The 27,832-nt window shown below is 42.2% G+C and overlaps 1 protein-coding gene across 6 annotated transcripts in view; it reads right to left on the reverse strand.

Annotated features, from left to right (window-relative positions):
• Nucleotides 1-13,928: 13,928 nt before the first annotated feature.
• Nucleotides 13,929-27,832, reverse strand: part of RAP1GDS1 (Rap1 GTPase-GDP dissociation stimulator 1) — a 153,519-nt gene continuing 139,615 nt past the window's right edge. For all 6 annotated transcript variants that reach the window (XM_058667027.1, XM_058667028.1, XM_058667026.1 and 3 more), the window contains 3 exons: nt 22,027-22,153; nt 18,737-18,865; nt 13,929-15,730 (listed from right to left, as the gene is read on the reverse strand). In XM_058667027.1, the coding sequence (XP_058523010.1) occupies nt 15,603-15,730; nt 18,737-18,865; nt 22,027-22,153 (384 nt within the window). In that variant the 3' untranslated portion in view covers nt 13,929-15,602. The remainder of the gene's footprint in view (nt 15,731-18,736; nt 18,866-22,026; nt 22,154-27,832) is intronic.

Below are 27,832 nucleotides of genomic sequence, written 5' to 3' on the forward strand. Positions count from 1 at the left end.
CAAAGGCAAAGGCAAAGGCAAAGGCAAAGGCAAAGGCAAAGGCAAAGGCAAAGGCAAAGGCAAAGGCAAAGGCAAAGGCAAAGGCAAAGGCAAAGGCAAAGGCAAAGGCAAAGGCAAAGGCAAAGGCAAAGGCAAAGGCAAAGGCAAAGGCAAAGGCAAAGGCAAAGGCAAAGGCAAAGGCAAAGGCAAAGGCAAAGGCAAAGGCAAAGGCAAAGGCAAAGGCAAAGGCAAAGGCAAAGGCAAAGGCAAAGGCAAAGGCAAAGGCAAAGGCAAAGGCAAAGGCAAAGGCAAAGGCAAAGGCAAAGGCAAAGGCAAAGGCAAAGGCAAAGGCAAAGGCAAAGGCAAAGGCAAAGGCAAAGGCAAAGGCAAAGGCAAAGGCAAAGGCAAAGGCAAAGGCAAAGGCAAAGGCAAAGGCAAAGGCAAAGGCAAAGGCAAAGGCAAAGGCAAAGGCAAAGGCAAAGGCAAAGGCAAAGGCAAAGGCAAAGGCAAAGGCAAAGGCAAAGGCAAAGGCAAAGGCAAAGGCAAAGGCAAAGGCAAAGGCAAAGGCAAAGGCAAAGGCAAAGGCAAAGGCAAAGGCAAAGGCAAAGGCAAAGGCAAAGGCAAAGGCAAAGGCAAAGGCAAAGGCAAAGGCAAAGGCAAAGGCAAAGGCAAAGGCAAAGGCAAAGGCAAAGGCAAAGGCAAAGGCAAAGGCAAAGGCAAAGGCAAAGGCAAAGGCAAAGGCAAAGGCAAAGGCAAAGGCAAAGGCAAAGGCAAAGGCAAAGGCAAAGGCAAAGGCAAAGGCAAAGGCAAAGGCAAAGGCAAAGGCAAAGGCAAAGGCAATTCGGTGTGCGGTTCAAATTGATGCTGTTGGGGATCGTACTGTGGCCATGTTGTTGCGAATGTATCTCAAACTAGCACCACACGAGTTCTAGTTGATGGCTCAACCTAGATCTATGCTAATATAGCAGGGAGAAAGAACATGGTCCAAGTATTTGGGTTCCTTAAACCACATGGGAGACCAGATGAGGTTACAGGTTCTAGGTTTTGCACTGGCTCAAGTTCATGCATTGCAGAAATTTTTGAAGTGAACCAGTGAATGGAAGAGCTTTCTAACCATGTCCTTTGGGTAGATAAAATGAATGTTAAAGAAAACGCAGGCCTGGTATCGCTAATTTTTCGAATTCAGTGGAAGTGGCTTCTTTTTTCTTTCAGATTTATTTTTATTGGAAAGTCAGATACACAGAGAGGAGGAGAGACAGAGAGGAAGATCTTCCATCCAATGATTTCCAAGTGGCCATAGTGGCTGCAGCTGAACTGATCAGTAACTAGGAATCTCTTTTGGGTCTGACACATGGTTGCAAGGTCCCAAAGCCTTGGGCCATGCTTGACTGCTTTTCCAGCTCACAGATAGGGAGCTGGATGGGATGCAGGGCTGTTGGGATTAGGACCAGCACCCCTGTGGGATCCTGGTGCGTGCAAGGTGAGGACTTTAGCCACTAGGCTGCCATGCTGGGCCCTTCTTTTAAAGATTTACTTTTATTGGAATGTCAGATTTTACAGAGAGAAGGAAACAGATCTTTCATCTGGTGATTTACTCCCCAAATTACCCCAGTGGCCAGAGCTGAGCCCGTCTGAAGGCAGAAGCCAGAAATCTCTTCTAGGTCTCCCATGTGAGTGCAGGGTCCCCAAATTTTGGGCCTTCCTCTACTGCTTTCCCAGGGCTTAAGCAGGGAACTGGTTGGAAAGTGAAGCAGCCAGAAAATGAACTAACACCCATATGGGAGGCCAGCACTGCAAGGCAGAGGATTAGCCGTTCTGTCAGTCCCAGGAAATGTTTTCAATAAGCTTTGTGGACACAGCCTGTATCTGTGTGGTGGAGGCCTGCCCAAAGTGACACACACACACACTCACACACAAGTTTATCTTGGGAATGGAAAATAGCCATTTCCTTGTAACAGTTTTAGTTTCTACTTATCAGCACAGAATTGGTTTCAACCAATGCTGAATGTATGTAGTGGGAGGAATATGAGGTTTGTTAAGCGAAACTAGTTAAACCTTATCAGTAAATATGTAGGCATACCATTTTCTCTGAATTCCTGCAGGCATTATTCATCGTTAGAATACCCAACTAAAGGTATGTTTGTAACCATATGTGGGAGACAAAGAAGTGAAAAACATAAGAAAATGTCCATTCTTTTGTATATACAAATCCAATTGAGTTGTAGGGGACATAATAATAACTTCTTCCTGTTAAAGGCCTTGGATTCTGGATCTCAGTTCTTTAATTCTGCAAAATCTTGATGCACAGAAAGACTAGCCTTCTGCTGCTAATAATAGGCAGCGCTCCCCTCGGGATCTCAATAGGCAGGTACATGTCTCATGCAGTCAGTGTGAGGGTTCTGAGTATGTGGCTGGTCTTCCTGCTCATTCATGTTCCCCCGTGCCACTTGCCCTAATATGTAAGCCTTCAACATCAGGTTTGTACTCAAATATTGATATGGGTGCAGAAGTACAGCAGCCCTCTTGTGAAGATTAGGAACAAACATGAGTGAGGGAGAGATTTTCCACCTGGTTGTTCATTCTCCAAATAACTGCATATGGCCAGGGTCGGGCCAGACTGAAGTTAAGCACTTCTTCCAGATCTTCCATGTGGGTGCAGAGGTATGAGCTCTTGAAAGCTGCGAAAGTGCTGTTACAGCTTGGTGACAGTGCAACATCTGCTGCTTTTCCAGGTGCGTTAGCAGGGAGCTTGCTGGAGCAGCAGAGCAACAGCAACTCGAAGTTACTCATAGGATGCTGACATTGCCGGTGGTGGTTTAACATGCTGTTCCACACTGGTCCCTCAACTCTGACTTAGTACTTTTCTTTTTTTTTTAAGTTTTGTTTTATTGGAAAGTCAGATATACAGAAAGGAGGAGAGACCTTCTGTCCATTGACTCACTTCCCAAGTGGCTGCAATGGCCAGAGCTAAGCAGAGTTGAAGCCAGGAGCCTCTTCTGGGTCTCCCACTTGGGTGTAGGGTCCCAAGGCTTTGGGCCATCCTTGACTGCTTTCCTAGGTCATAAGCAGGGAGCTGGATGGGAAGCAGGGCCACCGGGATTAGAACCAGTGCCCATTCGGGATCCCAGTGCATGGAAGGTGAGGACTTCAGCTGCTAGGCTACTGTGCTGGGCCTTCTGATTTAGTACTTTGAAAATATGGCAAGGATGCCAGTAGCTTTATTTTATGGGTAGGGTTGGGGAAGAGGTACTGCTAAAGGAAATTGGGCGTGGCAACAATTCTTTGCTACTACCACATTTCAACTCCTACTTTATTCAATGCTTGGAGAGTTACCTGACTTTTTCTGAGCCTGTTGGGACCTGGGGCTTACTATCCTTGCAGATATGGTGCCATTGAGAAATTTTTCAGGGTATTCTTCTCTGGGGTCTTTGCCAGGAGTGGAGTGACACTCCCAGTGTGTAAGATTTTGTAAGTCAGGAGATTCGCTTCCCTGAGGAATGGCTATCCAAAAGGAACTGTGGAGTATGAGGTTGGGTGTGTGTGGCAAGTGCAGCCTGTGGTAGGGAGTCTCCAAAGGGAGATTTTAGGAGCAAAAGCAGAGTTGGATTAGCACGGGCTGAAACTGCATAAATACTACCAACCCTTGGCAGAGAGGATGGTCAGTGTGCTTTGGCCTCAAAAGGGATGCATTTCCAATCCACTTTAGAAGGGACTTTCCACATTCCTGTATGATTATTGGGTGCTGCCAGCCTTCTGAACAGACAGGAGGGTCAGCTCCAGTTGCCTCCTACTAGCCGGATATGGTTGGCACAGAACTGAGCATGGCTTGCAGCTGTTTTCCTGTCCCCCCACTTGTCAGACTGCAGCTGCCACTGGCCCTCAGCATGCTGCGCCTTCTCTTGAAGAGGATAAAAACACAGCGGTCACGGGAATGCCCATGAAGCAAGCGTTTGGACTTCCTGGAGAGGCGATCTCTCTCGTAGTGCTGTTACTTTGAGCTTATGGACCTAGGCTTCCAGGGGTTATGGAGTTAAGGTGAATGCAGAAGATGACCTGGGAGTCTAACAGGCTGGAAGGCACGCCCTATCCCCCAGGGACACACCCCCCACCGCCACACCCAACCCTTCTGGAATGAGGAGTCCATCCCTGGTTGCTCAATCTATTTGTAAGTCAGAACTAGGTTTTCATAAAAAAAATCACATGTATCTTAACTGTTGCATCAAGTACCTACTCTCAAAATATGCTCTACATGGGGAAAAGGTAACCCCGAAAAATGAAGTTCACAAAAATGGGTATTTGGTCTACTGGTAAAATATACCAGTTAGGAGACTTGCATCCATTATTGGGATACTTAGGGTCAGTTCCATCTCTGTACCAATGCAGACCCTGGGAAACAGTGATGACGGCTACAATAGTTGGGTCACCACCACTCATAGGGGAGAGCTGAATTAAGTTCCCAGCTACTGTTCCATCCATCCAACTTGCAGCTTATCTGGGGAGTAAACTTGTCTTTGGGATTGCTTTCTCTGCCTTTTGAATAAATGTGGGGTCTGGATGAGAGTGGGGAGATGAGACTTCTAAAAACCTCATGGTTCGGGCCTGGCGCCGTGGCCTAGTGGCGAAAGTCTTCACCTTGAATGTGCCGAGATCCCATATGGACACCAGTTCTAATCCCGGCAGCTCCGCTTCCCATCCAGCTCCCTGCCTGTGGCCTGGGAAAGCAGTTGAGGATGGCCCAAAGTATTGGGACCCTACACCCACATGGGAGACCCGGAAGAAGCTCCAGGCTCTTGACTTCAGATTGGCTCAGTTCCGTCCATTGCAGCCACTTGGGAAGTGAACCATTGGATGGAAGATCTTCCTCTCTCTCTCTCTCTCTCTCTGTACATCTGCCTTTCCAATAAAAATGAATAAATCTTTAAAACAAATTTACTTCAGCTATGTGAAAGACACAGGGCAAGTGCTGGGGAAGGGCACACCAGATGTCATTCTGGAACTTTGCATTAGTCATTAGCCAGATTTAACAAATGCATAGTTAATCTCCATGGAGTAATAGGAAATGAGTTTTCATCAGATGCTTTTCTTAGGTCAGTTTTCTTCTTGTGGCTCAGGGAAATTCACTGCATTTTCCAATTACCTGTTAGGAGAACAAGAGGGCAAGAAGCAGGAGGAGGGCAGCAAACGGCTTTGCAGTTGTGACTTTGGGATGCCAGGTGCCTCACTGGCCCCTGTGCTGTCACTTCCTCCAGTTTCTACTGAAGAGGTGAGGCTGTGTGGGTGAAAAGAGTGGAATATGATTGGTTGACAACAACTCCCCTGCTGTTCTTTTTTTTTTGTTTTTTTTTTTTTAAGATTTATTTATTTTATTACAGCCAGATATACAGAGAGGAGGAGACACAGAGAGGAAGATCCTCCGTCCGATGATTCACTCCCCAAGTGAGCCGCAACGGCCGGCGCGCACCGATCCGAAGCCGGGAACCCGGAACCTCTTCCGGGTCTCCCACACGGGTGCAGGGTCCCAACGCATTGGGCCGTCCCCAACTGCTTTCCCAGGCCACAAGCAGGGAGCTGGATGGGAAGCGGAGCTGCTGGGACCAGAACCGGCGCCCATATGAGATCCCGGGGCTCTCAAGGCGAGGACTTTAGCCGCTAGGCCACGCCGCTGGGCCCTGCTCTTCTTAACTATACAGAAAAAAGTCCTTGCGGGAGAGGCTGGAGGAAAGTGGGTTGCATTCTGGATGTTCAAAGGGATGGTAAAGAAAAGTAATCATCTACTCCTGAGTGACTGGGTTCTGACAGAGATGGGTCAGAAGTCAGAGCTATTCCGGCTGACAGATCCTTTCCACTGCTCACCCTGACTTCTTGCAATGCCTTATTTCCCCATTTTGGCTTGCAATCTGTGTGCTTCTGTCACCATCCTAGTCAACCTTCCCCTCCTTTCAGAAGTTCTAAGACTCATTAGGTGTTTGCCTGATGTGCCTTGGCTCTGGAGATCAGGGTCATTGGCATGCAGCTGTTCCAGGGCTCTGAAAATGCTGAGCCTGGGAGAATACTGACTGTCCTGAAGATGCTTGTTTTTCCTACAAGTGAGCACAAGGCCCTAGGGTGCGGCTGGTCTCAACATCGCAGCAGGTGGTGCCTGTCTTTTTCAATTGCATCATGCAGGGCTCCGTTCTTCACACTGCAGCCCCTTTTGAAAAGGAAAAACACCTGGCTGGAGGGTAGGCTCACTTTGAAACAGATGCAGCAGTAGTAACAGTAGAATACAGTATGCTTCACAAATAGGAGACTCTATACTCTTTTTCTCTTGGGACAAATCTGAAAATGCCAGTCAGTAGGAAAACCAATGACTGAGAGCAAAAGCCAGGAAAACTACATGACCTGTTTCTAAGTAGCTCAGGTTTGGCTTCAGTTGTGTTAGGTGTCAGTACACAGAGAGTTGTCATCATGTAAGTTCTTGTTGGCATCACCAATAGTAGACATGTGTCTGCTGTCTACTTGCAGTGTGGTTGTGTTTAGGTTAGAATCTCTGTGGCCATTAGCTGAAAGGCTCGATTTGAAAAATGTTTCTGTATTGAGGAAAAATGCAGGATAGTGCTGTTTAATTTCTATTGACTGGGTAATATCAAAAGCTAGTTGAAGTGAGCTGCTGTCTCATCATGAATGAGAAGCTCAGAGACAGGAAGACAGAACCCCAGGGTTGAGGACTGCAACAAAAGGTTTATTCTGCAGACCTGGGCATCTCCATTTCAGAAGAGTGAGATGATGTATTCTGTGCTGAGCATGACAGACACCCTTTCTTCTGCTTGGTGGTTTGGAATCCTGCAGAGAGGTATGGAAAATATCCTCCTTTAAAGACAGGCATACTGACAGAGAAAGGAGAAAGAGAGGGTAAGAGTGAGAATCAATCTTTGATCCACTGGTTCACTCTCCAATGGCTGCATTAGCCAGGGCTGAGCCAATCCAAAGCCTGGAGCCATGGATATTTTCAGGTCTCTCCAACAAAGGTACAAGGACTTAAGGACCAGGGCCATCCCCTGCTGCTTTCCCAGACCATAGCAGGGAGCTGGACCTGAAGTGGAATAGTTGGGACATGAACTGGCACCCATGTGGTATTCTGCTGATGTAGTAGAGGATTAGCTTGCTATGCCAGCGTGCCAACCTTGGAAGTATTTTTTAAGCAAAAAGATCATCACAATTCTTGAACCTTGAGATGAATCTCAAAGGTTTGTCACAAAAGTCCTCAAATAGGGATTTTAAAACCTGTCACACACAAAAAAGCAAACCCAGTTATCGGGGTCTCCCATCCTGCAGAAGAAATCACCCAACACTCCAGGCTCTGTTTCAAGAGGCACTTTATTCTTCCAACCAGTCTGTTTCCCAGCAGGTCAACTTGACTTCTTCTTCTTCCTCTTCCTTCCCTCTGCTTCATTCCCCAGTCTCCTCGTCACCCCCAGTCTTCTGTCCGTCATGCCCTGTCCTCCATCTCTGTCCATCCGTCCGTCCTTCCGTCCGTCTGTCTCCTTCTCTTCTTCTTCCTTCTTCCTCCTGAAACCCCCACCACTTATATACAATCCTAATCCAATCAGCTTAAAGGTCACTGGTGCACGCTGCGGGCAGCCCACTCATAACTCTGATCACATGTAGCACACGTGCCAAGCATGCAGCTATGGGCCAATCAGAAGGCACTTCCTGAAACCTGATTACTGCCAAGCTCCGAGAGGAGGAATGGTCTTGGTGCCATCTCAGGGCACACGTGCAGTGCCCCCAACAGCTCCCCTTTTTGTTTTAATAAGCAAGGGACTGTGCCTGTCTTAGGTGTTCCGAGTTAGGGCTCTCCTTACCCGTCATGGGCTAACCACATGGCTGTGAACGTGGTGCCTATCTTAGGTTGGTAAAGCCTTATCAGATACTTACCCGTCTTTGACTACTGGTCCAGCATGCTTAACTATACCTGGGGGGAGGCCCCTGCTCCCAGGGCCATCAGGGCCTGCTGCATAATGGTGTTATCTTGCCGATGTCTTAGGCACATAAAGCAGACAACCAGGAAGATCACGAGGCACAATAACCCTCCAAGAGACAAAAAACCCAAGTCAATGTCTGACCCTGCGGACCAGAGATTGTACCCATAACAAACCCATTGTTCCACAGGAACCACCTCTACCTGGGTGGCATAAATGGTTACAATTTTTTCCTGCACAGCCAGTGTGTAAATTATGAAACTGAACATCCCAAGTCCCATACAAATAAGCCAAGAATCTTCTCTAGCATGTAAATTATCAAACTAAACATCTCAAGTCCCATTCAAATAAAATGAAAGGCTTCTAAATAGATTAGCTGCAAGTTGGAAACTGAGAGGACCTCAGATAACATGTCCACCTGTTCTTAAGTCAAGTCCACTCATCAGTTCATGATTAGCAAGTCAGTCCAAACATGCTGGTTAAATTGTTCCTGTGATTGAAGAACCACAGAGGTCTGTCGCGCCTAGGTGTTGACAGTCATAGCTGCTGGTACAGCAGTCACTAGGGCCGCAATGGCCATGGTGCCAGCAGTGGCAGCTGTAGCTATTGCTGTCACAGTGGCAGTGGTAACCCTGAAGTCGTGCTCTGGCCACAGGTGGACTGTGGTCGTCTTCTTAACCGTCATCGGTCTGGGAAAATAGGTGGGCATGCACATCACCACAGCCAGCGGGTACTCGGTTGTATTCCAACATTCTGAAAGAAAATCTATTCCACAAGTTAAGTGAATCCCTACCTGACTAGCATTGCTAACAAGAAACACAAACGGAACCTCAGGCACACAGGAGTGGGCCTAAAAGAAAAGCAATGCAACTAACCACTGCTACCGAGCTCTCAAAAGTATACCTGAATAAAAATAGAAGCAATTCTGCAACTGGTCTCTAAGAATCATGGACATTGCTGCTCCCACAGCACAAATGGAGGCCTCACCTCAAAAGAATTTGTGGTTATACTCTGCATAGGATTGTTGTAGGAATACTTACGTCCTCTAAATGTACTGTTTTTATCTGTGGGAAAATTTTAGTCAATACAATGCAGGGTGATGGCACAGTAGAATTACTAATATTAATACTCACCTTAAAAAATAACTAGCTTGTCCTTTGAGGATCTATATTGATCCCCTATTCCCCCTTTCTGTTTATATAGCATAGTTTTGATTATGGGTTTTTTTTCCCTACCCTTCCATGGCTTTACTGCTTCTAGGCAGCATTTATTAGCCTGTTCATATGCTAACTGCTTTACCAAAGGCATTGCTGACTCCACCTCCCCAAAAATTCTCAAGGCAGTTTGAATAAGTCTAGCTACAAAATCAACATAAGGCTCATTGGCTCCTTTAATAACTTTGGAGAGGCATCCCTGTAGATCCCTACTGCCTGTCTCTAAATTCCACTGGGGGTTTCCTGCCGCAGCATTACGCTGTGCAGTGTCTGAACAAAACTCTTGGTATGCCACCTTCCAAGAAAAAGCATGGCCAGAAATTGAGCTATTTATAAAAAGAGCTCCAGATGCCCAACAGCTGGGGTCACACACCAGACAGTCTGATAGTATGGTTTAAGGAGAAACTTGCAGGAAATATCAGGACCTAGGTGCTCATAGGCGAAAGAAAAGATAAAGAGAGGGGTGCTTAACAAAGGCCCAATATACTTGCTTGTCCCGTCCATCTTCCGATTCAAATGCCATCATCTTGGCCAGTACCCAAGCTTTCACAAGACTCAGCAGCAGGAGCTTGCCGGACAAGCCTCTCAGGAATCCACCTCGGACCATTTTCGTTTTTTGGGAAAATATAGACTGATCCTCGCCCCCAAATGAGGACGGGATCTGGGCCTTGGGTCTGAGGTACCAGGTTGCTTACTCTTACAGGGTTAGTATAAAGTGAAAACTGTCAAATAATAGCTTTACTAAACATTTATCCCAAAGGCCTACTTCCTGTTATAAATGAGACAGGAATACAGGTTAATAATAAATGTATCAATGATATATTTTGAAAATAACTATTAGTAATTTAAATTACATGAATTTAAGAAATCCATGTTAACTAGTAATCTTATTCAAAGTAAATGAGTTTGTAGCAAAGGTTTAAAATCACTTAGATACTTTTACAATCCTATCAGAAAGCTCTGGGAGTGTCTGCAGAATTCAGCTCAAGGCAACCTGCTTTTGCTGTTGATATGCAAATTATGTGTCCTGGGTTTGCAGTTGAGGATCTAGATAGCTGATGAGATAGATGCATAAATTTACCTGCTTTTTAAAAAAATGTTTCCTACAGGAAGTTTAAACTTAATTCACAAAAGCTAGAACATTTTTTGACCAACAGACAGTAACACATTATAACAATTTTAAACAATTTATACAGATGACAAACATTAAGACATGTGCACGCGCACACAGACACACAGACACGCACACACACTTTTGGAGACTTAAAAATATTATTCTCCACCAAACTTAGTAGTTTGGTGTTCACCAGAAGCCAGTAAGTCAAACGCCATTGAATCAATAGTTTTGACCCAAGAAACTCAGACAAAAAGATTCATCACACTAGGAAATCCCTCCATCAATCTAAAAATGCAAATTTCAAGTCTTCCCAGTGATACAGCAATCCTAAGAATACATACTTAACCAGATACAACTTTAGAGCTAAATCATTAAACGTGCACAAACTAAAATTAAACCTTCACAACTCCATGGTTGTATACAACATTTTGACACAATAAAATTTTACTCAATTTGGCATTTGGCAATAATCTTAATATAATCCAATAGCCTGGTCAACTGTCTCCACAAAACAGGAGATAAATCTGTTGGCATTCTTGAGGCCTCATAAGAATACCAAGAGAAACCTTAGAATTGGGAACTTTTGAATTCTTGGATGCCCCTTTAAGGATGGCTAAAAATATCTGGAAGAAGGTTTTTGCTGTTGTTAGTATAACACATTATAGATTAGACTCCGTTATTGACATGAAATCATCACTCAAATACCTTTAAAACAAATACAAAATCTTTACCAATTTAAAGCTGTGAGAAGTTTGATAACCAGCCAAAAACACAAGAATTATTTTAAACTATAAAAACGCTTTATATACAACAAATACATTAACTTATACCTTAAAACAATTTAATAATGAATTAGTTTACTTTTATAACAAATCATTTGTGATAAAATTTCACATTTTTTAAAACATCACAAATGAAACCCCAAGAATCACAAGAGACTTGTTTCTATTACCGTTGAACTCCAAATTTCCAAAAGTTGCCATGGGCCACAGATATGCAGATGAAGCTAGCCTGCCAAACATTTATCACAACAAAAGACCTTCCAAAGTACAATCTGAAAGCCCAGAGGACAAGTTCTGCAAAATTGTTTTTTTTTTTCTTGACCTTTTCTTTCTGATATTTAAAAGGTGGAAAACCAGGCAACAGAAAACTTAAGAGTCAGGTAATGGAGGTCTGGATGAATCAAAAAGCGGCCACCTGTTAGCAATATAAGGCCTAACAAAATCAGCATCCCAAGAACTGCTATCAGAGCAAAGCATTTAGCCAAGCTTTCAATGGGTGGGGGATCCTCAGAAGACTCACTTCCAGAGGCCTCTTCCTTATCCTCCGAGTCTAACTCTCCTGACACACTTAACAATCTCTGCAGCAGGTGCTGCATGCGCACCATGGATAACAAATTCCCCATTGCTCTAACCTTTCTCTAGTCACTCAACCGTGAACCTTCTTGTCGCATAACTGTGAGCTTTCTCTCTTGTTGCTAACCTGCAAGCGTGACGTACGTCCCCGCTTTTGCGGCTTCCTGAGCTGTTGGCTCAGTTGTAAACTAATTCCCACTGTAAGCTCAGCTGCTTACCTTGTTCCCACTTTTGCGGCTTCCTGAGATGTTGGGTCAGTTGCTTACCTTTTTTTTTTTGCTGCTTACCAACTGAATTGGGTCCGAGTCACACAAAAACCCAGTTATCGGGGTCTCCCATCCTGCAGAAGAAATCACCCAACACTCCAGGCTCTGTTTCAAGAGGCACTTTATTCTTCCAACCAGTCTGTTTCCCAGCAGGTCAACTCAACTTCTTCTTCCTCTTCTTCCTCTTCCTTCCCTCTGCTTCATTCCCCAGTCTCCTCGTCACCCCCAGTCTTCTTCTGTCCGTCATGCCCTGTCCTCCATCTCTGTAGATCCGTCTCCTTCTCTTCTTCCTTCTTCCTCCTGAAACCCCCACCACTTATATGCAATCCTAATCCAATCAGCTTAAAGGTCACTGGTGCACGCTGCGGGCAGCCCACTCATAACTCTGATCACATGTAGCACACGTGCCAAGCATGCAGCTATGGGCCAATCAGAAGGCACTTCCTGAAACCTGATTACTGCCAAGCTCCGAGAGGAGGAATGGTCTTGGTGCCATCTCAGGGCACACGTGCAGTGCCAACACCCAGAAAGTTAAAATAATCAGGCTGTGGTCACACAGTCTGTAACAGTGTTAAGTTATGAGCACAGATCAGAAGACATCCAAAGACCACCCTCTTTCTACTGACTCTGTCATAGTAGTTATCACACTCCAGCCAGACACACCCATATAGACTTAAGAAGCCTTCCAAAGGGACTTCAAGGAATTCATATAAAGTAAAATCAAAATACAAATTTATCTTGTGAAAGCACCAAAATGTATACATAGAGGGAATACAAAAAATTCATGGAAAGAAAAAACACAGTGAAAATAACTTTTTTTTTTTTTTGCACCCCAATAGACACATTCAACTTCCATCTTCCATGGATTCTTGGAAGTCCTATGGATGTGGTTGCATGCACATGCATGTGAAGTAACAACTGGGGGGGAGGGGAAAGCCCTCAATTTTCCTGGTTACAAAATGAAGAAACATCCAGCATATCACTCAGTACTTCCCAATACGATACTTAGTAATTTCAAGCAACCTGGCTCCCCAGAGTGATGTGGCTTTTAAGCTAATTCTGTAGCAGCTGGATACAAAAGGTAATGTTCAGCTAAGTGTCTTAATATCCTGACATCCTCAGCCCATGTGCTTGAAATTGGACAATAAGCCTCCTGATGCAATTCCTATTGGAGCAGTTCACATGCAGGGTTTCTCAGAACACATCACAACACTGCTTGCAGGACAGCTGCGTCCTGTTCCACTCATCAGCAAATCATCTCCGAACTGAAAAAGTCTACCAGTTCCTTTCATCAGTATTCCAAAAAGTGTTTTGCCCAGGAAAGCAATGGTTTAGGGGTTAGTGTTTGATCTGCTCTGCTTTGAGCAGTGAGAGGTTACCATCTGGGAAAGGAAGGGTAATTAGGTTCCAAGTTGCTAATGGGGCTGAGGGCAGAAGGGATATTCCAGTTGCTTCTCATCAATGCTCAAAGCTTGGCACAAGATGATACTTAAAGTTTTGTTGTACTTTTTCCTATTCTCTCAGAAAACACTTGTGCTGGAGAGAAAACTAATGAACTGGTGAGACAAGGTGGTGGGAGCTGTGATCTGCCTCCCACTGCCATGGCACACAGTGCACAGTCTAGTGTGGTAGACACCTGTCATCTTAGGGCATGGTCTTGATTGTTCTACAGAACAACTGGTAACTCAATTTGTACTTTGCTTTGGTGGAGATGGAGTTCCTACGGAATCAGTAAATTGATTGCTAGCTGCTGGCCCACACAGTGTCTTCTCGAATCGGATTTTTAGAATACTATTGAGGCTTTCTGTATCATATTTCTCAATAGGGACAACTCCACTATTAACATCTTCCTTAAGTCAAACTATCTAAATCCCAAATTTCCCATTACTCATCCATTTGGAATTAAGTTCAGGGAGTCTTGAAACTTCAGGAAAGTAGGAATTCATTCATCAAATACCTTCTAGACATCCGTAGTAAGCAAGCACTGTTGCAGGAGATGGAATACATGTAAAATACACAAACAGACCAAATGCCACTGTTGTTTCATACTGTTTATTAAGTTATTAATATGGACAATCTATTATGCAACTTTACAGATGTCTTTCAAAACCTATAGTAAAATATAGTCCACTCTCCAGTCCAGGAGAAAAACAACGAACAAGATCATTCTTACAGTAAGTGTAGCATAAGCACTCAACAATAGTTCCTTATTTCTATATCAAAGGGAACATTAAGATTTACCTCCTTTAGGGTCTGACCTTCCCTGAATTGTTTTCATAGAGTCCTAAGTCCAACTTGGTGCTCCTGTGGACACGAGCAGCATCTCCTGTTGGAGGGTTGGGATGCCTTTCACTTCCTGGGCAGCCTGTGCTATTGTCCTGTTCTCCTTCCACACTGGAGCCATTTTGCTTTTTAGGTCAAGAGCGGTCAAACTTGGGTACAGGGAGAAGGCAGGTGGGTCACAGGATGCTTTAATTTACAAAGACTGCATTTTAAAGTTCTTAAAAACCCTTTTGGTGGTGGTAGTGGCAGTGAAGATTACACTCTATTTCGCCCAGGGAGTCTTCCCGTCTCTTGGGTCTTTGCTTTCTTAGTTACTTGCTTCTAAGTGGAAGAGTGGAAGTGGACACTTAACAGTGACAGGTATGAGACCAGCAGTGGAATGAACTGGACTGGCTACTATGGCTTTTAAAACTTGCCTTTTTTTTTTTTAGTCTAAACAAGTTTATTTGTTCATCTTTCCTCCTATATCTTGCTAGTCCTAATAAGATTTAAAAGGACCAAGATGAAACTTCTCACTTGCAAACTGAATGAACAGTAGCACACACATACACACACACACACAAATCCATTTTTCAGTGAGCTACACTTTCACCTGAACACTAGTACCAATTGAGTTTTAAAGACAAGTGCTTGACAATGTCGATTAACTGATGGAAGAAGATATTGAGCTGAAACTGCACATGTATCAGAAACTAAAATATAGGCAATAACTGAACGCTCTAGTGTTAGAGGTTCTTCAACTCCTAGTTTCATATTGATGTTGAAAACCTTTGTAATTTTCAGAGTATTAAGACAGCCAATGAAAAGGCATCAGAAACCTTAGTATGTCTTGCCAAGTTTTTGGCTATTTCAGTAGCCTATTGCTAGGAAAAAGGAGAAATCATAGGGTAAAGATTGAGAGCACTGGAATTTTATTCAATGTTAGGTACCAGGGGTTTGACATTAGTAGGTAAGATTAATGAGTGTACAGCCATACAATTTTTTTGGTCACTGTGCTTCTGAAAGCACCAAAAAAAATGGAGCTATTTATACTATTAATTTCATCTTAATTAGCTAGACAGGTCCTGCTGTATTCTTTGTTTCTAATTTACCAGTATATTATTATGTAGCTTACTGCAAGTGAGGAGCAAGTCATTATGTAGTACCAAGTTTATATCATCATAGGTTTGCAACATGCACATTCTAGTTACTGTAGTTCAAGCAACAGGAGTACAAGAGAACCATATTATGGGTGGAGACTTGTTTGACAAAGCCATGTTCACACTAACTATGTGTTTAGAAATCTTACTAGGCATGTACCTACAGCAGTTCTTCCATTGGTATGGGAACGTTACACGCATGCACAAGTGATATGGTAGAGAATGAAGAGGAGGGCAGCTGGACAGAGGACAAGAGGGGATCTCAGAGATAGAATGGTGGTACATGTCTCAGCTTTCCACAGTAAGTCTCTGCTCTGTGAGAGAGGCCTGTTGGGCAACACTCTTGTTCTCATGACCACGAAGTTTGGATACAACATCTAGGAAAGCCAAATCTTGAACTTCCTTGTGTAGAGACTCTGGAAGACAAAAAACATGGCATGTATGTTCCTGTTATTGCTCTTTCATGCTACTGAAGACATGCTCAATGTTTTTGATATAATTCTAGAGAACGACACATAACAGTAGCTAAGCAGTGTTTTAAAGAAAGTCAGAAAACTTGGCATATTTTTATAAGGATAAATCTGATCGCTAGTTCTGTAGTCTAAGGTTGATTAGGATAATGAGTTATACACAGTTCATTGCAAAACTTCATTTTTCAGTTATATACCACTTAAACCCTGTCAAGAGTTCAAATAGGAAAATCAATGAGTTCTTGAAGAATCTTTATCTGTTTCAAATTAGTTACGGCAAATGAAAAGCTTATACTTCATATCCTTTCTACGAATTTCTCTGGCACTAGTCTCAAACTTCCCATCCTTCTCTTTTTGGCTTTCTTGTCCCATTTAGTTTCAATTCTAGGAAGTTACAGTAGTCTCTTAAAGAATAACACTGCACAGGAAGAGTGAAGTTCAATATGTTTAATATAGTCAACACTCTTCAAACATGTGTGTTTAACAGGATGACACATAAAATCAGAACCAACATTCTACCACAGCACAGCAGGTCAACCACAGCTTGAGACTCTTAATTTCCGGATTGGACTGTCTGGGATCCAATCCCACCTCCATCCTCAATCCAGCTACTTGGAACTGTACACACTAGGAGGCAGCAGACAATGGCCCACGTACTTGGGTTCTACCACTTACGCAGGAAATCTGGTGAGCTCTGGATGTTTCAGGCATTTGAGGAGACCCAGTTGATGCAAACCTGTTAACATCCATTCCACCCCTAGTGTCTATTTCTCTGCTTTCCCAATATAACAAAAGGGAAGATTCATGACCTAAATGTAAGGGCTAAAACTGTGAGGATATAGGGGAAAAGAAAACACAAGGGAAAAACTATGATACAGGACATAGAAAATATTCTTTTGGAAGCAAGCATAGGCAACAAGACAAATTGAATTTCATCAGAGTGAAAAATGTTTTTGTACCTAAAGACCCCATCATAAAATAATACTGTATGTTTTTACAAATACTGTATGTTTTTACTCACATGGAAAAACTAAGTTTATTTTATAGACTTGGAGGGCAGAATACTAGCTGTCAGGCTAGGAAGGGGAGAGGGAAATAGAGAAAGGCTGGATTAAAAAAATACCAAAATATAGATAGGTAAGCTCTAGGGTTCTTTACCACAAAACAGTCATACCCATATTACTTATGGAATTTCAAGTTCATTTTGTGCAAAAAGTTTTGAAATTCATGTAGTGTTTTCATGCTACTCATTTTCATGAAGACTCCTAGCATGCATAGATTCTAAGATTTTTTTCAGCATGGGCTAGTGTTGTATAGTGGGTAAAGCCAAAACTGGCAACAACAGTGTCCCGTATGGGTATCAGTTTATGTGCCAACTGCTCTAATTCTAACCCAGCTTCCTGCTAATTGCCTGGGAAAAGTAGCAGAGAATGGGTCAAATGCCTGGGACCCTGTCACCCACATAGGAGACTTAGGCAAAGTTCCTAGTTCCTAGCTTCAGCCTGGTCCACATCTAGCTGTTGGAATCATCTGGGGAGTAAATGAACAGCTGGAAGATCCTTTCTAAATCTTCTCTACCTGTATTAAGCCTTTCAAGTAAATCTTAAAATTTTGACACCAAATAAACTCAACTTTCAATTTCACTAAACAACTTTTTAAAATATATTTACTTGAAAGGCAGTAACAGCTGTCTTCCACACCTGTTAGCTTACCCTCCTACCCCTCATAGACGTAACAGCCAGGACTAGGATCCTGAAGCCAGGATCCTGGAACACCAGCTTGGTCTTACATGTGGACGATAGGGTCCCAAGGGCTTGGTCATTATCTGCTGCCTTCTCAGGCACATTGCAGCAAGCTGTGGAGTAGCTGGGACTCACCATGGTACTCTGATACGAGATACAGGTGTTACAGCAGTGGCTGGCATGCTGGGCGACAGTACCAGCCCCTTCACAGACTTCATGAAGTATCCTTGCTTGTATAACTTCTTTTAGGGAAGGCTATAAGAATAGAATTTGAAGTATGCCAATATAAAGAAGAACTGTTGAAGTTTAAAGAAAAGGAAATCCAAACTATCCGTTTTTTGATCACTGCACATTGAATATATGTTCCAATTGCTAACTTAGAAATCCATGATTACTGCAGCACCTGTCAGCTCAAGAGAGATGTGGGGCTGCAGCAGAACTGATCATCCTCAGGTATGTGTGTTGGCTAGCACACAAGCTTAGTCTCAGGTAATCCCAGGTGGTTTGCTGGAGAACACCCCAGCTAGACCACTAGACTCAGACTCCAGCCACAGGGAAAAATCACAGGATGTGTGGTTTGACCGTGGAGTAGTTATTGGGACTGGGTTGGCACAGTTAATGCCTGTGCACTGGTCAGCATGCACTAAGGGGACATGATGGCCAGCTCATCTAGGCCACCAAGGAAAACTGCCTCAACAGATGATGGAAAATAGAACAGGTTGGACAATTCTCCTGGCCAAGCTTTGCAGCATGTTCCTGGGTCTGTGGATGCACTAAGGAGGACTCTGTCAACCAACAGACTTTGGGAAGATTTTCTTAACCCTGGAGCAATGAAACCAACTCAGAACTATCAAAACTATTCAAGTAAGACCCTTGTGATACTCTTCTCCACACACAGGTCTCTAGGCAGATACATTCATGATTTCTGTAACAAATTTCTTAGCTAATATATCATGGCATACAAACTAAGATACATACTGTAACAAGGTTAATGTTTTAAGCCTAATTTTTGCCTATATATGCTAATACGATACTTTCTACTGTAGTAAGAATCATTTGAAAATATTTTCACTGTAAAAGAAGTGCTGCATCTTCAAACACATTATCTCTAAAGTTTTAAAATGCCAAACCATCATTTACTTTTCATCTGTACTTGGTAGTTAGGGTTAATTATGTATCGATACATCAAATGATGTTAAAAAATACCTACCAGATCCCATGAGAGCACAGATCAGGACCATGGAATTGTATTTTATTTCAGGAGCACTTCTTTCATCTGCTAGCAATCTGTGTAGAATCTGTACAAGTTTAGCACTTTCTAGATCTTTCTCAGCAGTGCCTAAAATATAAAAAAAGGTTTTCATTGCATATGAACTCAGCATATTCAGGCTAGTAAGTACTTCGTTCTCTAGAAACTGTGGAACCTCCCCAGAGAGAATGATTAACACTTACCTAGATCTTTATTTCAGATTATGTGAAAGAAGTAGATGAAACCAAATTTCAGAAGACATTTAATTAGGCTTAACATCTGATAATGAAACAAATCTGTATTATGAAAAAAATGCTACATATACAGAAATACCCACTGCCATCTTCAACAGTTATGGACAGTACTGTTTCATCTACCTCTCATCTGAAATTCTTTTGGAACATTCTATACAATAGTGACACAGATATCATTCTAAGGCATTTACCTAGATAAATGAAAATTTACATTCACTTAAGAATTTGCACACAATGAATTTAAAAAAATTCTTAGCACCTATTTTTTAAAGTGCCAAACTGGAAGTAGTTCAAATGTCCTTCAGCAGGTGACTCGTTAAATAAGCAGTGGTTACATGAGGATATACCACGAAGCACTATTCAACAATAAAACATTGTAAAGACTAAAACATGATTTAGAATTATGCTGAGCACAAAAAGTCAATCCCCAAAGGTTATGCTGTTTGACTAAATTTATGTAATATTTTTAAGATAACAATTTTAGTAATGAAGAATACATTAGTGTTTTCCAAGATACAGGTACAACGTGGGAGATAGAGGAAGCAGGTGGCTGCTGTAAGTGGACAACAGGAAGGAATTTTGTGATGCTGGAAGTGTTATGATTGATGGTATATACAATCTTAAATGGATGATAAAACCATACAGAACTTGCACACAAATGAGTATGAGTAAAACTGGGGAAATCTAAATGAGTAAACTATGTCAACGGTTAAGATATGCTATAGGTCTAAAATTGGTACCTTACTGGGAAAAACTGCACAGTGAACACAAAGGATCACTTTACAACTGCACTCTGAATATTAATTACATTTCAAAAAACAAGGACTCTTCAAAATGTCTTTTTGACACTATATAAGGAATTGTCATTACAAATCTCTAAATCTATAAGGAAACAAGACTAGAGAAACGAGGTTTTCAAAGTGTATTGTGTATTAAAAGGTAGCATAGGCTTATTCACATTTTGGTATCTAGGGGGCTTAGCAATCACAGGTAACAAAGTATGCAAGTGTGAAGTCTCTGTAGTTCTACTGTAAGGTGACCCAGCAAGTGCTCAGCTCTTAGGAAGCTGAAGCTTGTTTGGAAGACACTAAACACAAGGGGCACAAAACCAGATTCGCCCTCGCTGGGGAGATCAGGTATATTCTATTAACTGCTGCATTACCTTGAGCACTTACAATCACCCTCCCTCTTTAAAGCCTTCCAAACTTAAAGATGGGGACCTTGTAGACCAACTAATGATTCACCTTTGGGAGAGAAGTCCTAGGCTGAGTCAGGACGAAAGTAGACCACAAAATCTTTTCAACCTATAGACTGCAGGAGTGACTGAGCGGAGGAAAAACATTTTTAAAGTTTTTGATTTTAACATTCAAACTACTACTACACTAGTAGAATATCAACGAATTTTTTAAAAAAAGATTTTATGGGACAGGCAGATCATATCTACAGAGAGAAAGATCTGTCTGCTGATTAACTCCCTAAGTGGCTGCAACATGGCTACAACAGCTGGAGCTGAGCTGATCCAAAGCCAAGTGCTTCTTCCAGGTCTCTCACATGGGTTCAGGGTTCCAAGGCTTTGGGCCACTCTCTACTACTTTCCCAGGCCACAAGCGGGGAGCTGGATAGGCAGTGGAGCAGCCAGGCCATGACTCAGTGCCCCTATGGGATTCTGGTGCATGCAAGGTAAGGATTTAGTCATTAGGTTATCATGCCAGACTCTATGGCTTTTAAAAACACAATACCTAAAAATTCAAAACCTTCTAAGATGACAAAAATTCAGATCTTTCATACCCCAAATATGAGTCCATCTGAAAATGCAAGAATATAGACTACATCCATCCTATTGTTTTCTCCTTCCTGGGACTGCAGTTTGTGGGTCAACTTGCCCCAGTGAGGATTGCAGTTATAAACCGTCAATGGGAATTAAGAGCAGATTGGTCATAGGTACCACGATGGCTTTGAATTTTATAAGACACACATGATTCTATATGCTCCTTTGTGCATGAAGTCTTAGGTCTTAACCACAGGTACTATCCTCATATGCTGTCCCTAAGTGACTATATCAAGGGTGAGGTTTTGAGCCAGAGGTTGCTATTCATATACCAGCAGCCTTAAACTAGTTTCCTGTGAAAAAGAATTGCCACATAAGAATGTAATATGGGGCACGGTGCGGAAGCTTAGTGGCTAAGTCCTTGCCTTGTATTCCACTGGTATCCCATATGGTTCCAGTTTTAATCTTGGCTGCTCCACTTCCACTCCAGCTCCCTGCTTGTGGCCTGAGAAAGAAGTAGAGGATGGCCCAAAGCCTTGGGACCCTGTGCCCATATGGAGGACCTGGAAGAAACTCTTAGCTTCAGATCAGCTCACTACTGGCTGTTGTGGCCAGTTGGGTAGTAAATCAGTGGACGGAAGGTCTTTCTCTCAGTATCTCCTCCTCTCTGTAAATCTGACTTTCCAATAAAAAGACAAATAAGTAAAGCTTATTATAACAAAGAATGCAGTATGTTAGAAATGGAATTAGACTCTGCTTTGAGGAAACTTGCACGCAAAACACAAACAAGAGTAACACAGAAGACAATAATTAACAAAAGAAGTGTTACAAAATTAATAGAAATCATGGTGAATGATGAGATGAAGAGAACTGGCGAGAGAAAAGACTGCAGAGAGGATCTGGGGTTACTGAAATGGTAACAGGTTCTTCACTTGATGTTGTATTTTAAATATTCTAGGAAACCTAAACATTTTCTGTATTCTTTAATAATATCAATTTATAACCACTTAAAGTGTTAAACGACCTTACAACATTGGCATGAAAACATTACCAAAAGCACAGCTGAAGGACACAGCTGTGGTAACACACCTAATTAGATGCTCTGCATTTCATATAAGTATGGCCAAAATGCTTCCAGTCAAGGTGCTGTATGATCTCAATTCCACTCCTGAACTTCCTTTCATCAAAGATAAAAATAGGAGAAAATAAGCTGGTCACTGGGTACTTACCCAATTCCAAAGCTGCTATTAGTGCCAAAGCAACAAGGGCTTCATTCTGCATTATTACATGCTCACTAGTTGCCATGGTAACTAGATGCTTGATGCCACCACTCTGCACAATGGTTTTAATTACATCCTGCAATAAATAACAGAATTATAAACTTTAATTTTAAACATAGAGAAACTGCATTACAATCAGTCAACTCATTGTTAAGCTGAGTGGTTTTGTGACAGTGTCCTGTATGAATCATTGCATTTAACCACAATTTTTCCCCCCCAGAAAAGCAAAAAGCTTTTAGCTTTAAAATAAATTCGTCAAAAGATGACAACTTGAACTGCTAAAGGAAGAAAGACCAGTGCACCTCCAACATAGAATAGAGGGGCCTACAAGCTATGAAAGCCAGGAAAATAGAAGCTCCATTTTCCTAAATGCTGACTGACCTCAGGATCAACAGCAGAGAATAAAAGTTGGATTGCAAAATTTTCTTTTTCTTGCAATATTACCAAGTAGCTGTTCTTCAGATGCTTCAGATAAAGTTTTTTTTTTTAAATCTATTTTATTGTGTTGTTGTTGACAATCTTTTCATAGTTAATTACAGTTAAAGAAAGAAAAAGAAAAAAAAAAGGTTCAGGGGGATAGGGAAGTGGGTAATACTACTATGTCCATATTGTTTCCATCTTGTATCCGAGGTAAAGGGGGATATTAAGGGAGAAGCCCCACCCGGTTTCCCGCCCACCCCGAGTCCCGGATGTGGGCATGCTCTGAGATATGTGCTCGAGTGGTGTTAATAGTTCTCCAGTTATGAATCGCTGCCAGTTTCGCTTGATGAGGTCGTCCACTGATTGATATGGTCCATCATAAAGTCTCCGTTTGCCCAGTATTTCGCTGCCAACATATAGCTGAGATGAATGATTGATCTGCTCTGTCTTCTGTCTTTTCTTGGTTAGAGTTCTGAGTCCAGCAGTTCGATTGGGGAGATCTCCAAAGAAACTTTGAGGTATTCCCAGACTAGTTTCTTGTATGTTCTAGCAAGCACAGGGCCCGGCACAGTCCATCACCCCGATCAGCTGGTGGTTGCAACTGCTGGGTTGGTTCTGTTTTCAGTCCCGAGTTGCACTGGAACCAATGGGTGTTGCAGTCCAGTCTGGTTCTGCCCAGCACGTACTCGGCCCTCACACAAACCAGTGGGAGCTGCAGCCTAGTTGGGGCGACCTACAATAACCCCCACCAGGCCCGCCCCCTACCCTGGTTTGCCAGTATGTGTAGCAGTAGACCAGTCTGTCCCCCATCCCATTTGGCTCTGGCAGTTGTCAATGGGTATTAAAGCTTAGTTCTATCTAACCAACTCAACCATCCAGCCCTCCCAGATGTTGTTGAGTGCCTCTCTATCTAGCCATCCCAGCCCCCGTCCTAGTTTTCATGCCCTCCCACGGGAATAGTGACCCAAGAAGGGGGAACCCACTTTTTCCCTCCCAGGTCTCTCAGTCCCAGTTTATGCACTCTTTATGTGGTTCTGTGATTTGACTTGACAGAATTAGTCCCCAGTGCCAGCTTCTGCGGCTATGCCCATACATCCCTCACCCACTCTAATTTATGCTTGCACCAGCAGGAATAATCAGCCCAGCCTGGCTTTTCCCTGATCTAATCCACATGCAGCGCACAGGTGTTGTAGCCTTGCATAGTCTAGTCTGTCTCTGTCCCAGCCCATGCTCTCCGGTGGGAGTAGCTGTCCAGCGAGGGAACCAACCCCTTAATCCCCCCGCCAGTTCTGCCCCTCCCTTCCTTCCTGGATCTCACGTGTGCTGGTTGGGTGCTGCATTTATATCCAGTACTGGCAACCACGCCCTGGCATTCCATAATGTGTACTGGTTTTGTCGCGACCAAACCCGGCTCATCCCACGCTCTGCTCTGGTGATCGGATTTGCCAGTGGGTGATATGAACTGATTCACATTCAGCATGGGTCAGGAGCAGACCAGGCTGAATCAGATAAAGTTTTTATAAAATTTACAAATAGTATTTTTTTAGCCCTTGGGTCCATAAGATAAATGGGAATTGGATGACATGGAAAAGGATTGAGCAGGATTTCAATCAAAATTCTCTCTGTCCCCATTTTCATGGTGCCCTGTGTATTGTATTCATGGCAAAGTGGCAGCAGGTTCTGGATTCAATATCACAGCAACAACACTGAGAAAAGTCCAGAACTTTTGTTATCCTAGTGACTTTTTTTTTTATTTTTATTACAAAGTCAGATATACTGAGAGGAGGAGAGATAGAGAGGAAGTGGAGCTGCCGGGATTAGAACCAGTGGCCATATGGGATCAAGGCAAGGACCTTAGCCACTAGTCCACGCCACTGAGTCCTATCCTAGGGACTTCATCTATGATGTCAGGATGATGTGTGTCCCATAGGCTTCTTTCATAATTGTACTTAACGTACTTTTCCCAGGGTAGTTTTCTATCTTACAAGTTAGATAACAAATACAATCACATTTATCTCTAGTAACCATTTTTATCTTCATCCTGCAGAGGATTTTGTTGTGTTAAAACTCATGAAGTGGGAAGTTACAACTGAAGAATACTTCAAAACTAATTTTTTGTCTACTTTTTAGTATTTTTACTGTGAAGCTCTGGATATGAACTGGGGCTGGCATTGCAGCATAGTACATTAGCCGCTGCTTGTAATGATGGCCAATAGTGGCCCAAGGACCTGGGCTCCTACCAGCCATGTGGAAGACCAGGGGACTGTCGGACAAGAAGAAGGGAACCAGCAGATGGAAGGCCAGTTGGGTTTGCAACAAAAAAATGATACCAAACCAATTCTAATAGGAACTCTTTCAAATTTGCTAAAATATTTGAAAAATGTTTACTTTGCATTTTTTTCTTATGTACATTTTTAAGAAAAGTAGACACTTGGAATTTCCGATTAGAATTATTTTTACGGTAACTTCTGTGAGCTGTATTTTGGTATATAGTAAATTTCCATTAATAGTTTTTTTGTAAACTTCTAAAATTTTATTTGAAAGAGATACAGAGAGAGCAAGGAAAGAAATCTTCCATCTACTGGTTCACTTCCAGAAGACTGAAACAGTGTGGGCTGGGCCAGGCCAAGGCTAGGATCCAGGAGCCTCTTCCAGGTCTCCCACATGGGTGGCAGGAATCCAGCCATTTGGGCGCCATCTGCAGTTTTTCCTAGGGAGCTGGACAGGAAGTGGAGCAGATTGGCATGAACTTGAACCTATTTGGGATGCTGGCATGGCAGGACTTGGCTTTACCTGCTACACCACAATGCCAATTCTGAGAAGATTTGGCCTTTGGGTGGTCATTTCATCCTTTTTTTTTTTTTTAAATTCACCCTGCAAAGTCCAGTGCAGAAGGAAGAACAGGAAATATCAGAACATCAAAAGTGATGTTACATCCAGCATAGTTTCTTTGTTCTCCCTCTTTTCCAAAACACCTTTAGAAATGCCTGTCTCCAAATATTTGACAAATATTAAACAGCTACTACTGTATGAAACTGCTTTGCCTACAGTTCGCAGGGAAAAAGGTAAATAAAGCATTCTACCTGTTATGTGATAAATGGCAATTTAATATTGAGCCCAGCGCAGTAGCCTAACAGCGAAAGTCCTCACCTTGCACACGCCGAGATCCAAAATGGGCATCCAACTAGCTTCCTGCTTGTGGCCTAAGAAAGCAGTCTGGGATGACCCAAGGCTTTGGGACCCTGCACCCACGTGGGACACCTTGAAGTTCCTGGCTCCTGGCTTTGGGTCAGCTCAGCTCCATCCATTGTAGCCACTGGGAGATTAAATCAGTGGACAAAAGATCTTCCTCTTTGCTCCTCTCTGTATATCTGACTTTCCAATAAATCTTTAAAAAATTACAAAAGCAATCTAATTTCAAAAGCTTTCCTTTATGGAACAATTATTATACCGGGTCCTTACTGCATTTTCTTTTTTCATTCTGCAGGAATTTCCCATTAGTAAAACATTGTTTCCCGTATATGGATGAAGACACTGAAACTCATAATAAGGTAGGAAATCTCAAGACCAGATGGGGTTAAATGGCAAAGCTAATGTTCAAATGCAGTAGTTTGATTACCAAGTCCTCAGTCTTTTATGGTCAATGTAAAACTAATGTCCTAAATTCATCTATGCAGAGTAATCATTTAATATGACTATGGCTCTATGAATGAATATTGCTATTTTTTAACCTCAAGATATTTTTCAAAAGATGAAAGATTATTAGCAGTTCATGAAGCAAAAAGGATCACCTATAAAAATACCAGTAAGTTAACCAACAGACTTAAACTAATCCAGAAGTCATTTTTAATTTTTTTCAAAGCACTTCTACATATTACAGAATGGAACATTCTTACAGATAGCCCTGCTAACCACAAAATGTCTCTGTAAAACCCGTAAAAATTTCTAAGTATTTTTACGAAGTTAGAAAACAGAAATATGTACAATAAAACATTATTTCAAAGTAGTTTTCTTTTAGAAAATTCAGTTTGGGGACGTAAAATCAAAACCAATTGCCTTTGCCAACAATTTTATCTTTTTAGCATTAATAGGCAATCTGGCCTTGGTGACTGAAATATATTCAGGTTTTAAAACCATGCTGAAAACTGAGTAATCATGTTGCTCACAAACAGAATGTTTTGAGATAGGCTTGATTAGAGAATAATCAATTTATAAATATACAGGTGGGTGTTACTGAAATTTTTTTCAAGACTACCATTAAAGTCTTCTCAAATTGCGACTTGGATACTTGTTCGGGGAATGAGTAAATGACTAAGTACATTTCCTTAAATAAGCTTTTAGCTTAATATACAATTGATGATGAATGTCATCCCCTTAGAGAGTTAAGAAGAATGATTCCTTGACAGTTTCTATACTCTGAGTTAGCTAAAACTCATTTTTTTCCCTTTGTCAGTTTCTGCTATGTGCAGTATGAAGATCCAGCAAACTGGTGAGGAGCTCCATTTGAGGGCATTCTTTCAACTGTGTGAATTTACCTAATTCCATAAACCTGAGATGTAGAGAAAACTCTTACAAGTCAGGGCAAGCTTTTGGAGGGATGAATTCTCAGACAGAATTCAGGGCAACTTTAAAAGGAGTATGATCTTCAAAGTTTAAGAATAACACATGGAGAGCACTGTGATTCATAACAGCTGTTTGAGGATCTATATGTAGCCAGTTCGCACCTAGTGTTACTGTAAGTGTATTTCAGAGCAGCATTTCCCAAGCACCTTCAAGTACTTCAAAAAAAATTGTGCAAAACAGAATTAGAAGATAGTGTTTTGTGAAAAAGATGTTATAGTCTAGGCATATTTGCCATAGCTTCCATCTTTTCTCTGTGCACTTTCTGAAGAGTTTTGTATGCATTCAAATTAACTCATCTTAATTCTAGTTCCAACAAACTTGAGGTATTTTCACATGTCCAGTGTAAATCCTATTAACTGTAGAAAATAAATATGTAAAGGAGAAATTATTTGGTTGGTATTTAATTGCATTTCTGAAGTTAAATTTTATAGGATTGTAGTGACATTTTCAAACTGTTTTCTATTACATACATAAATACACACTTACAACATCCAGAAAGGTGCTGCTTTATATTCTTCATTTTTCAAAGCTCCCACAGAGTGATGGATACTCAACAAATAAAAAGTCAAGCGTGTGGGAGTGGGAGGAAGAATGGAGATTAGATGAAGGAAAGGGAAATCTATGATAAATGAAACTCGTTATATTCCTCAAGATTTTCAAACTTCAACAGAATATTGTATTTCAAGAGTTTTGGCCCTTAAAACAGTTGGGG

This window comes from Ochotona princeps, chromosome 7 (assembly GCF_030435755.1).
Source record: "Ochotona princeps isolate mOchPri1 chromosome 7, mOchPri1.hap1, whole genome shotgun sequence".
Taxonomy (NCBI): Eukaryota; Metazoa; Chordata; class Mammalia; order Lagomorpha; family Ochotonidae; genus Ochotona; species Ochotona princeps.